Source organism: Salminus brasiliensis, chromosome 25 (assembly GCF_030463535.1).
Source record: "Salminus brasiliensis chromosome 25, fSalBra1.hap2, whole genome shotgun sequence".
Lineage (NCBI taxonomy): Eukaryota > Metazoa > Chordata > Actinopteri > Characiformes > Bryconidae > Salminus > Salminus brasiliensis.
The window spans coordinates 21,466,279-21,479,688 of NC_132902.1; the positions used below are offsets into that span (position 1 = coordinate 21,466,279).

Consider the following 13,410-nt stretch of genomic DNA (forward strand, 5'->3'; position numbering starts at 1 on the left):
ACTGACGATATCCTTGATGTTAGAGAAGCATATTGTGTATCAACATTCATCACAATACCATGGAATATCGTCATATTGCCCAGCTCTACTTCTAATGGCATAATTCTAACTCCATACAAACCTACAACCTCAGTGCTGAATGGTAACAGGTGCTCTAACCATTTGTCCTACCCATTGGGCTGTCCTACTGATGGTTATTGCACATGTGCACAGTGCTTGTATATATTATAATATCTGCATTTTATTATAATGTTTATTTTATAATGTTTTCTAGGGTATTTTTCATGCCAACTCTGCATAACTCTCCTCAAGTGTCTTATACAAACGCACTGTTAGGAACTCACTGTTATTGTTCAGTTATTATGTGGAAAACCAGGATGTGAGTATATTATCTCGCATAAAAACCTTGTATCTCCATTTGTGTAATTTTTTAACTTTGTGAATTTGGCGGCTGTTATTTGTATTGCAACATCATTGAAGTTCATGGTGAATGGACCAATAGAAATGCTCCAAAATGAGCCAAAATATATATACATACATTGAAACTTATGTTATTTTTGCTTCTCCTGTAAAGTTGCTGTTTTGGAGATAGACAAGACGAGGTTTTTGGGTGACAGTGAGGATATGCTTCCTAATTTTTGGTAGAACCTCTGAGCTCAGAAACCTGAAGGCCTCAAGACATAATGATAAAAACAGGCCCTCTGCCTTTACAGCACGTGGAATCATGTTTAACAGAACAGCTCCACCTGCTGTTAAGCTGCTGCTTGACATCTGATGATGTCCAAATGTTCAAAATACAGTATAGAGACCTGTGGATGCTGGATGCTGTAGCCAAATTCTCATAAAGGCTTAAAGCCACAGAGACACTAAAGGTACAAGTCTGCTCAAAGGCCCAGGATCAGCTTAACACCCCTCTTCATACACCACCAGGCTTTAGTCTCATTCTCAGTCTCTTATTCTCTGATTGGCTATCAAACTCCTACAATCTAAATGACTATTGGCATTGGGCCATCTGATTGGAGCTCAACAGTCACAACCATCAAACCCTGGCTTGTCGAATCCACAGACCTTATACATAAAGAGACCAGCCACTGCTTGAAGTATGAATGGTAGTTCTCGTGACGCTTAACATGGTGTCTGTTTACAGATAAACGTCCCGCCTCTCAACAGTATGAGACAGTCAGCTTGCTGGTTATGCCGCAGTAGGATGTCTGGAGATCTGAACAATCGCAACAGCCAGAGCAAGCCAAGAAACATTCAAATTTAATCCGATTTGATCAGAGATTTAAAAATATGGCTTTGATTTGTCCTTAAGTTTTGAGTATTTTGGTATCTCCCCATTCACAGAGATAAAGGCCTGGTCAACAGACCTGTCTATTAGGACTTTGTTGAATCCCACCATCTGAGTCAGGTAGCTAGGTGACCCTAACCCTAACCCTAACCCTAACCCTGTCACTTATCCTGTGGCCTGGACCGCAGAGGACCTCTCCACCCATGCAAGGCTTAAACCATGGTGGGAAAATCATGCAATGGCATGACTGTAAGTCTGTACACACCCACAATCTCCGTGCTGAGGCGCATGCTCACTGCACAGTGATTTTAGTTGGTGTAGCATAAAGGGTAGGGGTTCGATTCTCCTAAATAAACCATTCCCAGACTAGGATTCGATTCCCTGTGTGGTAAAGCACACTAAGCTGCACCAATAAGAGTGCTTTGGCAAGACTCCTACTGTTACATTTTCCTACCTGTGTAACAGGAGTGAGTTGTGGATAGGTAAGTATAGAGGGTGGAGTTCAAATCCAGCTCCTCCAGTTGCACTTTGCATTGATCCGGGGCTTTGTCTGGCCTAATCCGGACTTTCCTGCGTTGCTCGTTTGTAATCGTCCCACTTTTTAAAACAGAAACAATATAATAAGCAATATAATATGCAAACATTGTTAAAGTACATACTGTTCATCCTCCAGGGCTAGAGGCTAGAGGTTTGGCCTTCCTTTCACATTGGTATAAATTATAAGGAGGGCTTCAGCTTAGACTGCTTTGGTGCATAATACATAATGCATGGCAGCCAGTCAAAACAGAGCTCATTTACATATCAGTCTTCAGTCTACAGTGACAAAACATCAAGGCTGCATGTATGCAAGCAAAGGGTCTCTGGATGGGATGGGCCCCCTTAAGATGTGCCCCATCGTCTTCATCATAGGAGTAGAAAGTCAGGATGGGTATTTGGTGCTTTTAGCAGTTCTGACGTCCAAAAAGGTATGATTTTCTGTATGGAGACCACCATTGATTACAGGAACAGCCGACACCCACTAACCTACAACCCTGGAGAAAGCTGAAGCCATTGGCTGCCAGCGCTGGTGTCACTGTACACTGGCTGGGATGGGGGGAATATGACCGTGTGGTTCTCCTCTAAATGGCCCAGAATGGAAGGTCATAACATAAACCTGCGATGAGGTTTTATTAAAACAGAGATTTGCTGCACGGTAAGGCATCTGATCGATGAGTATACAGTGTGATAGTGGCTAGGAAACGACTGCTAGCTTCTGCATGCCGCCCATACCGGCGTGGTGTAGCTACTAGCTATAGCTAGCTAGCTAGCGTTAGCATAACAACCTAGACACACACAAAGTCCAATCCGGCCGATTTTTAATTGTAGTAAAACTGTCAAATTCGTTGCTTAACGTTAGACCTGATGTCGTTTTTCTTAGTTGGTCTTTTCCCCTGGTCTGTGCTGGCATAACTCCCCTTTAGCTAGATAGCATAGCCAGCTAGCATAGCTTAGCCAAGTATAGCTAGCTAGCTAGTAACCTAATACTGAAACGTGTCTGGAGAGATCAGCCGCTGGACGTCGTTTAAAGCCAATGTATGATTGAAATGTTAGTAATTATATTAGGAGATAGTTTTGATAATCGTAGCTAGCTGTGACGAGGTTTACAACCCCTTCTTTCAGTTAGCTTGTTAGCTAGCTAGCACGTTAGCCAGCTGAGCCGGTCAATGAGACCCAATGATTGAAGGTGAGCAGCAGAAGCTTCACATTTCGGTTTAATTAAGTGTTAAAAACGAGCAGACTGAGCTGCAGTAGACCCCAAAAGACGGGCATACTCGAAGTTGTGTGTGTGCTGAGCATCGACACAAGTGTCAGAGTAGAAATGAGGATGTAGAGACTGAAATTCGTTCCCTGAGTTTCTCTAAAGCCTCCTGTCTAAACCGAGGGAACGACTTATTACACTGGGAGGATCGATTTCATCAACGAGGAAAGGGTTTGTTGAATTGAGGGAATGGCTTATTGAGAAAAGAACGATTTATTTAATAGAGAGAAGGGTTTAAACTGAGGGAACGATTCATAAATTGAGGGAACGAGTATGTTTTTAATGAGGAAAAGGATTGTTGAATTGAGAACCGATTGTTAAATTAAGGGAATGGTTTATTAAGGAGAATTCACACTGAAGGAACGATTTATAAATTGAGATCAGAATGGATTGAGAGAACAAGTTATTAAATAGAGAGAAGGGGTTTAAACTGAGGAACGATTTATAAATTGAGGGAACGAGTATGTTTTTTTTTTAATGAGGAAAAGGATTGTTAAATTGAGGGAATGGTTTATTTGAGAAAAGAATGATTTATTTAATCGAGAGAAAGGGTTTAAACTGAGGGAACGATTTATAAATTGAGAGAACGAGTATGTTTTTTTTTTAATGAGGAAAAGGATTGTTAAATTGAGGGAATGGTTTATTTGAGAAAAGAATGATTTATTTAATCGAGAGAAAGGGTTTAAACTGAGGGAACGATTTATAAATTGAGAGAACGAGTATGTTTTTAATGAGGGAAAGGATTGTTGAATTAAGGGAATGGTTTATTAAGGAGAATTCACACTGAAGGAACGATTTATTAAATTGAGATCAGAATGGATTGAGAAAACAAGTTATTAAATAGAGAGAAGGGGTTTAAACTGAGGGAACGATTCATAAATTGAGATCAGAATGGATTGAGAAAACAAGTTATTAAATAGAGAGAATGGGTTTAAACTGAGGGGATGGTTTATAAAATGAGAGAATGTACTTTTTAATGAGGAAAATGATTGTTAAATTGAGGGAATGGTTTATTAAGGAGAATTCACACTGAAGGAACGATTTATTAAATTGAGATCAGAATGGATTGAGAGAACAAGTTATTAAATAGAGAGAAGGGGTTTAAACTGAGGGAACGATTCATAAATTGAGGGAACGAGTATGTTTTTAATGAGGGAAAGGATTGTTGAATTGAGAACCGATTGTTAAATTAAGGGAATGGTTTATTAAGGAGAATTCACACTGAAGGAACGATTTATTAAATTGAGATCAGAATGGATTGAGAGAACAAGTTATTAAATAGAGAGAAGGGGTTTAAACTGAGGGGATGGTTTATAAAATGAGAGAATGTATTTTTTATAAGGAAAATGATTGTTGAGTTAAGGGGATGGTTTATTTGAGAGAATTCAGACTGCAGGAATGATTTATTGAATTAAGAGAATAGGTTTAAACAGAGGGAACAATTTATTACATTGAGAACCTATTTTTTAATGGGGAAAATAATTTTGTTTAACTGAGAGAACTGATTGTTAAATTGAGGATTTTTTTTAGAAAATTCACACTGAGAGAATAACTCAGGGGGAATAATTTATTCATTTGAGAGAATGGATTGCTAAATTGAAGGAGACATCAAAAATGACTTGTTTTCCAGGTGTGAGGCCCGATGCTGATGCTGGGCAAATCAGCCAGGAACCATGCAGCAGAAGCGCAACATCCAGATCATAGAATGGGAGGACTTGGACAAGCGCAAGTTCTACTCCTTTGGAGTCTTCATGACCATGACCATCCGTGCCACTGTGTACCCAGCCATGCTGATCCGCACCAGACTGCAGGTACAGAGGGGGAAGTCCCTCTATACCGGGACCTACGACGCCTTCCGAAAGATCCTGCGAGCTGAAGGCGTGAGGGGACTTTACAGGGGTTTCATGGTCAACACGTTCACCCTCATATCTGGCCAGGCGTACATCACCACCTATGAGCTGGTGAGGAAGTACGTCTCCAACTATTCCAAGGATAACACGCTTAAGTCGCTGGTAGCCGGTGGGTCAGCGTCGCTAGTGGCCCAGAGCATCACAGTGCCCATAGATGTGATCTCCCAGCAGCTCATGATGCAGGGCCAAGGAGAACATCTAACACGCTTCAAAGTCAAACCTAAAGTATCGGGAGCAAAGCACACAGTCACTTTCTGTCAGACCAGAGACATTATAGCTCAGATATTTGCAGTAGATGGGTTTCGTGGCTTTTACCGAGGGTATGTGGCATCTCTTCTCACGTACATACCCAACAGTGCAGTCTGGTGGCCTTTTTACCACTTTTATGCAGGTAAGAACTTCTCTGAATGGTTAATATAGATTGTACAGGAGGCTACGTACCTTCATGCCAACCACTGTCCTACAAAGATCCAAATAGGCTCTGTAATTTAATATGTGAAAACTGATAATTGCTGGTTAGAAATGCAAGGTTGTTTCTTTAGGAATTGGAGAAAACTGACTAGTTGAGTGAGTTGCTCCGTTTGTGTATATAAACACAGCTATTCACAGGAGCTTTGTGACTTAGAGGATTGTATTTGTCCTCAAACACTCACAGTGTAACACCTTCTTCTCCACAGAACAGCTGTCCAAACTGGCACCCAGTGACTGCCCACATTTGATACTGCAAGCCATGGCTGGACCTCTGGCTGCTGCCACTGCCTCTACAGTCACTAATCCAATGGATGTTGTTAGAGCCAGGGTTCAGGTAATGTATAAACAGTGTAGTCTATGTTGCACTTTCTTTTGTGGGTTTAAACCCACTCTGCTGGAGTAGAGAACTTGGAGAACAGTTAGAGTTACACTTTGCTCTACATTTGGATCTACACTACATGCCCACAAGTTTGGAGTCATGCCTTCTAATTAGTTAATATCCTTGATTTCATTACTTTGGAGGGGCAGATGTAGAGCTGAGCAAAAAGACAATCCTTTATCATATCGTGATAAATTTTGTTATCGTGATAGCAATATGCTTTTCTAAGGAGGAGACTGTTAGTGCTTAATAAACACTGATCAGCTGCAAGTTTCATTACTAACAGTGTAATTAGACTGGTTTCATTATACAAAGAGCAGCAGATGTTAAATAAAAAATACTGGACTCAGTACAGGAGAGTCTCTGAATAGTAGTTTATAAGAATCTGTCGCTACTGATGTTTTTAGTCTGTGAGTACACGCATCATGATAAATATTGTGTAGCGTGAAAAAAGTCTTTAAATATTGTGGTATAGTATTTTTGACCTACTCTGCTTCTTTACCTTTACCTTGCATGAACACGTTCAATGTCTGTGTCATATCTGGATATGCTTACCTGGATTACATTTAGACTTTGCACCCAGTTGTATCCCCAGTGTGACCAGAGGAAGTTTCTCACCTGTTACTGCTAGTGTATTGTAACCAATACACTATACACATTATGGACGTCTGCTCATTCATTGTTTCTTCAGAAATCAAGGGTATTAAAAAGAGTTTGTCCTGCTTTTGTTGGAGTAACTGTCTCTACTGTCCAGAGAAGAAGGCTTTCTACTAGATTTTGTAGAGCACTGCTGTGAGGATTTGACTGCATTCAGCAACAAGAGTGTTAGTAAGGTCAGGATGTTGGATGATCACCACCCCATCTGATCTCCATCTTTGGATGGAGCAACAACCATCATTCCAGAGAACACAGTTCTTCAATTGCTCTACAGCCCCCTCAATGCTGGGGGGCTTTATACCCCTCTAGCCCACGCCTGGCATTAGGCAGCATGGTGCCAATAGATTCATGTTTATCTGCTCTAGAGAGTCCTATTATTTTGGCAGTACTTCTCTGCAGGGACAAGACTCTGTGTCAGCATTGGGTGCAACTTGAAATAGCTGAATCCATTCATCATTAAGAAGGGGTGTCCATAAATATTTGGATGTATAGTGTACATGAGGTAACTGCTGCTTTGCTCCAGTAAACGCTTCTAACTGTAAAGTTCTGAAGTGGTCCAGACAGAGGAGATCCCCTGTTTAACGGCTCTTATGGACAGAAAATCAAGTCAGCAAAATGATCAGTAGATTATGGAGACTCCACTTTGATGGAAAAGATGTAAAATGGTCATTTTGTATTCATTATAATATAAATCTTGCTGAAAGTCGATGGAAATTTTGATTTAGTGTTTAAATAGCACAGCCTTTGTTCTTCAGGGGCTTTGTAGGTGTACTGAATGATGGTTGCTGCATTTTAAACAAGGCTTTATCTTCAACAGGTTGAAGGCAGAACCTCAATCATCGAGACTTTCAAACAGCTGATCCAAGAAGAAGGGTTCTGGGGGATGACCAAGGGCCTCTCTGCCCGCATCATATCCTCCACCCCCACAGCAATAGTCATGGTCGTCGGTTATGAAACCTTGAAGAAACTGAGCCTTCGTCCAGAGCTGGTGGATTCCAGGCACTGGTAGAGCCGTGGTGTCTCGGCTGTCTCCTCTGTGACTCCTCCTCCTTTTTGTGTGTCATCCGTTTTCAGATTTTGCCTTTTAACCTTGTTGCCTTGTGGCATCATTTTCCGTGTCTTGGAGGCATTTTATATTTGATGTATTGGATTATTTTATGGTTTTATCTGCTGTAACAATAATGGATTACTTTTATCATTGTTGGTTTAATGTGGGGGGAAATAAAATCCTGCTCAGGTTTGTGAGGGAACTCGCAAAGCATTTGATGTGATCAGAGGAATCTGAGGGAAAATGTCAATTTAACTGTGTATTTAAGATGTTTAATTTATTTTTTGTTACCAACTAGGTGGTCTTCAGGTGTTTCTTAATGTCTGATTCGTTCTCATTGGGGGGACTTGCAAGATTGTTGTGAATGGTACCTGCCCACCTGTCTCTGCCTCTTTGTGTTCTGTGGTGCACTGGATATTGCTCTCCTGTATGTTTCTCGATAATTGTCATGTCTGTTGTTGTGAACTGTGTCTTACATTTCATGTAAACCTACTTTTGTTCTTTTCTTTTTGTTGTTCTTTTTTTTGGGGGGATTTTCTTGGACTCTGATGAGAAGGACGTTGCCAAAGCACAGTGGAATATGATCCAAGGAATGAAAACATGTGTGTTGCACAAGATATGTAAGAAAAGTATGCAATGTTGTTAGGTTATTGGGTAAATGGATCCATGAGAGATTGTAACTGTCTGTCTGGAAGAACTAAAAATGTGGTCCGTTTATATAAAAAAGAAAAGAAAGAAAAAGCAAGTATCTGTTCTTGAATTTTAAGAGATGGTTTAAATTAGGATGGTGTAACAGTGATTTTATTAACTGTATAGCATCCAAGGGTGTCTTGTTTTTAGTTTTTTTTTTTTTGTTGTTGTCATTTTGAGACAAGCATTCACTGCTGATTCACTGCATGTATTTAACTTGTTCCTAAACTCTTGTTTCTCAAGGGCAAGTGTTGAATGTTTAAACTGTCCATGCACTTTTTTGTAGAACCACTAGAGGGCAGATAGGCTGTACAATGGAGGCACAGACACGTTACACAGCCTCCACCCACCACACTATGCTTCAAGGTGCTGTGGCCTGCATTTAGTCTGATGTATAATGTCAGTTTGTGACTTCTGTTGGGGTGAAAAATGCTCAGATGCTATTTACAAGCCTGTTATTTCACCTCAAACTGAAACCTACATTGATCCTTGGATAACCTAGTGTTAGCTTTTAGCAGCTCCAGAGTCTCCAGCACGCTGGATAACCTCATTGAGCTTTGCTTCAGTTGCCTAGTAGCTACTTTAAGGGCTACAACATGCCTGATAGCAGCACTGGTTCTTGCTTCAGTCAATTAGTGTTGGGTTTTAGCCTTTTCAAAACCGCCAGTTTGCCAGATAAGAGCTTTGATTCTTGCATCGGTTGTTAGCCTCTACAAAACCGCCAGTGTGCTGGATAACCGTGTTGGTTCTTGTGTCCGTCAACTGGCTGAAGCTTCTAGCCTCTACAAAAGCTCCAATGTCCCGGATAACAGCATTGGTTGTTGTATTGGTTGTTTGGCGTTGGCTTTTTGCCTCTACAAAACCTTCAATGTGCTGGATAACAGCGTTGGTTCTTGTGTCGGTCAGCTGGCTGTAGCTTTTAGCCTCTACAAAAGCTCCAATGTCCTGGATAGGAGCAGTGGTTCTTGCAACTGTTGTTTGGCGTTGGCTTATAGCCTCTACAGAACCGCCAATGTGCTGGATCACAGCACCGGTTTTCATGTTGGCCAACTGACTTTAGCTCATAGTCTCTACAAAACCACCAGTGTGCTGGATCACAGCACTGGATCTTGCATCGGTTGTTTAGCGTTGGCTTTTTGCCTCTACAAAACCTTCAATGTGCCGGATAACAGTGTTTTTCTTGCATCTGTCGTTTGGTGTTAGCTTTTAGCCTCTTAACAAAACCGTGTGCTGGATAACAGCATTGGTTCTTGCAGCTTTTAGCCACTCCAAAAGATCCAGCGTGCCAGCATCATTCGTGCTGCCGCCCCCTGGCCTCCAGTGCGCCGGGTAACAGCTTTCGGTCTTGCGTTGGTCGTTTGGCTTTAGCTTATAGCCACTCCAAAAGCTCCAGTGGGAGATAACAGCATTGGTTCTTAATTTACTCGCCTGGCATTAGCTGTAGCCTTTTAGCCTCACTTCCAATGTTTTTCGGAGGCAGCTGTTGCGTTGGGTGGGCTGGGTGTATGTACATTTTGGGGGGGGTGTAAATATGAAGAGGCGAGACTGTTGCAGAACAGTTTGGGGGGTTTTGGAATCAGCATATTGTCTCCAAACATATTATTCAAGGTCTATTTGGAGCATTTTTATTGGTCCATGCATCCATTATTTACACAGGGTATAGGGTTAAAAAAAAAAACAAGTAGACAAAATAAGGTGATAAGTGTTTTTCATTGGTCTGCAGTGATTTTACTTGTAAAGAAGAGGACCCAGCACTGTTTAAGGTTCACAGTTTGTCACTTTCATGTACCAAACTCTCATTGGTTTCTTTCTAATATGATACAGTTTGACTTTTTTGGGACATTTTCTATGTTTTCTGTTATTCCAATATGTTAAGTTTGCCAAGCAAACAGAAATCCTCAATTTTACGGACGAAATCCACAGAACATGCCGTCCATCAATGGGAGTGTCCAGCATGAATGTTGAAAAGCTGAAAGGCTGTTTCACAGTTATGTCAGCAGTCCCCAGTTTAATGTTCTTTTCACTGGCTCCTCATTTTAAAATGACTGTTTTGATCTTGCTTTCATAACCTTCTTCACCTTCAACAAAACAGTAATTAAAGCTGTGGGATGTGAAGCAATCCGTCTCCGTAGTGTGCTGCTCCAAAAATATAAATACTCTGTCAAAGCAAACCCATTCTTTCAACATCTGATGAGGTAATTCCTTCTCTCAGACTGAAAGCCTGAGTGCACGCGGGCTGTAAACTGCAGGTTTGGCCTCTCAGCATCCGCACACACTCCTGCGGTGTGGTTTTATGAAATTGTCTTGGGTAGCTGAATGGACTTGCCTCTGAATTAATGGGGCCTCTTGCTGCTCCAGTGCCTGGTGGGAAATGCGTTTCCTTGACACCTCACATTATATCAGCTAGATAGGAGCGTTATTAATCCTGAAGGAAATTGCAGGGCTCCAGAAGACCCTGAACAAGCTCTCCAGCTAGGGCTGACCTATAACCCGGACTGAATCGAGGATTATTCATTAATTCACTTCAGCCAAACTTTAAACCAACAGTCAGGACTGGATTTAAACCAGCATTTTAAAGATACACTATTTGGACAAAAGTATTGGGACGCCTGCTTATTCATTGTTTCATCTAAAATGAAATAAAGGTATTAAAAAAGAGTTTAACCAGCTTTCTTTGAAGTAACTGTCTCTGCTGTTCAAGGAAGAATACTTTCTACTTGATTTCGGAAGAGCATAGCTGTGAAGATTTGAATGCACTCAGCAAAAAGAGTGAGTTAGTGAGATCAGGATGTTGGATGATCACCACCCCACCTCATGCTCACCTCCCAACTCCTACCAAAAGCATGGGATGGAGCACCATCCATCATTCCAGAGAACACAGTTCTTCCACTGCTCCACAGCTCAATGCTTGGCGGGGGCTTCATACCCCTCTGGCCAATGCCTGGCATTAGGTAGCAGCATGGTCCCAATAAGTTCATGTGTCTCTGCTCTAGAGTTCTATTCCAGGGAAGGCTTTCGACTACATTTCGGAGGAGCAACGCAGTGAGAATTTGATTGCATTCTGAGAGACGTTTTTTGGACATGTGTTTACAGAGACAAGATTGGTGACAGTCTACCTCCAGTGTTTGATAGCAATGTTAGCCTAGCATCTCCTATTGTCAACTAAAGAAGCACACTTCAGATGCCAAGCATGTCTTGATTGATTGGCTGCATCTGGGGTTGGGTGATCAATCATGGGTATGAGATTTTTCAGCAAACTATTCCTTTATACCTTTTCAGGTTTGTTTTTTTAGAATATTAAGGATTTGCATACTCCTATTTTTATTATTTAAAATTCAGACATGACAACGCCTGTTCCTGGACTGCACAGCACTGTGAATGGAGATATAGTCTATTTAAAGGAAACTGTGGTCCAGAACCAGGCTCCAAGGGCCCATATCTTCCTATAGGTTTCTTGTATTTACTCTCCCACTGTATTTGAGTTTATTTACCAAAAGCCAGTGGAATGCATTTTACATGACCATTTTCTAACCTTTTTAGGTGTCAAGTCAAGATGCTTTTATTGCTATTTTAGCTCTGTACAAGTACACAGTGAAATTAAATTAATGTTTTTCCAGAAGTAGAGGTAAAGGTGCACATATTTGTCACTGTACAGCAAAATGTGTCTCTGTATTTAACCCCTGTGTGGTAGTGAACACACACACACACACTAGTGAACTAGGGGCAGTGAGTACACACACACCAAGAGCGGTGGGCAGCCAGCTCCAGCGCCCGGGGAGCAGAGAGGGTTAAGGGCTTTGCTCAAGGGCCCAGCAGTGGCAGCTTGCCGAGCCCGGGTATCGGACCCACAACCCTGTTATCAATAGCCCGGTGCTTTAACCGCTGAGCCACCACTGCCCACTGAGTTAGTGAGTGTAAGGTGCATAGATATTTAACAGGTAGGTATTAATAATAAGGTGCATAGAAATTTAACATGCCTTGACATTACATGCAGACAGCTTATAATGCACATAAATCATGAAACACAGCAGGGACCTTGGTAGTAAAGTATGGAATATAGAAATAAGATAAACAGGATGCAGACAGGTTAAAATGCTATGGGTTGTGGCGGTGGTGGTAGTGGGGATAGGGGGGTGGGGGGTTAGTTCAGCCTCTGTTGTTTAAACATCTGACTGCTTGTGGGACAAAGCTATTGCAGAACTGTGCAGTGACAGCATTGAAGCTCCTGTACCTTCTGCCAGACCAGCAGCAGTGAAAAGAGTCCATGTGAGGGATGAGTGGGGTTCAGGTTGGTTTTATCACTGTACTTTTAAGACTTACATCTGATTGGACTGATAACACTGTTATCCAGCACAGGTCCTCATTATGGTGCCCCTATCCAGAAGCAGTCCAGGCTAAAACACTCCTTATAACTTCAGCGAATGGATGAATGGGTGCGGCTGATGTTCCACAGGCCGAATAGATGCATGTAAATGAGTTCATTTTTGTGACATCACATAAACTACTCATTTAACTTGCATTTTAGCTTCAATATATGTGTTTAGGCTTTGAACACTGATGTTTGGTGGGCCCAAACCTATGGATTTACAGTGTAATATATAGCCTAACGGGAGCATGCTAAAGAACCGAGGGCAGGCCTGATGATTCAGTCAGTAATCAGCCTAAGGTCAGCACAGACTAATGATCCGGCTTTGAGATACTCGTCTCCACCAAATCAATCTATAGTTGGGGCATCTGTGCTGTGAAAGGCCTGGGGCTCGGGCTCTCCCGCTGGGAGTCCAGCATACAGCAGCGAGCATTATTAATGACTAAATAAGGACAATGGCAATAACAGATGCCCTAAAGAGCATGGGAGCGAAGTAAGTGTGATATTAGGAGATAAGGTTTGGACACAGAAGGTCACATCAGTCTCACAGGTGATTAGTGAAGCCTGTGTCGATGACTGGGTGGTGATTTAATCTGAAGATCCCGCATGCAAGTACCAGCTGAGACCTGTCAGGTATGACTGAAAGCTTTCCGGAAATTGCATTTAGACATACTCAGTGTTCTGACTGTGAGTACGCAATGCAGCATGTAGAGCTCCAGCAGAACCTGAAAAGGGCGTTTCTGGAATAGACCCACAAATGATCTACCTTAGAAGAGAGTTTTGACCTCTGGTGATCTTCT

General features: G+C 41.8%; 1 protein-coding gene across 2 annotated transcripts; it reads left to right on the plus strand.

Annotated features, from left to right (window-relative positions):
• Positions 1–2,130: 2,130 nt before the first annotated feature.
• slc25a44b (solute carrier family 25 member 44b) lies at positions 2,131–8,295 on the plus strand. Of its 2 annotated transcripts, none has more exons than XM_072671341.1 (4): positions 2,131–2,256; positions 4,720–5,390; positions 5,677–5,804; positions 7,324–8,295. In XM_072671341.1, the coding sequence occupies exons 2-4, from the start codon at positions 4,763–4,765 to the stop codon at positions 7,513–7,515; spliced, it is 948 nt and encodes a 315-aa protein (XP_072527442.1). In that variant the 5' UTR covers positions 2,131–2,256; positions 4,720–4,762; the 3' UTR covers positions 7,516–8,295. The 2 variants fall into 2 exon arrangements, with proteins under 2 accessions (XP_072527442.1, XP_072527441.1); XM_072671340.1 differs by lacking the exon at positions 2,131–2,256 and adding an exon at positions 2,266–2,483.
• The last annotated feature ends 5,115 nt before the right edge of the window (positions 8,296–13,410 follow it).

Coding starts and splice junctions, on each gene's coding strand:
- slc25a44b (XM_072671341.1), top strand. CDS start 4,763: ATGCAGCAGAAGCGCAACATCCAGATCATAGAATGGGAGGACTTGGAC. Junction 5,391..5,676: donor TTTTTACCACTTTTATGCAG/GTAAGAACTTCT, acceptor TCTTCTCCACAG/AACAGCTGTCCAAACTGGCA. Junction 5,805..7,323: donor TTGTTAGAGCCAGGGTTCAG/GTAATGTATAAA, acceptor TATCTTCAACAG/GTTGAAGGCAGAACCTCAAT.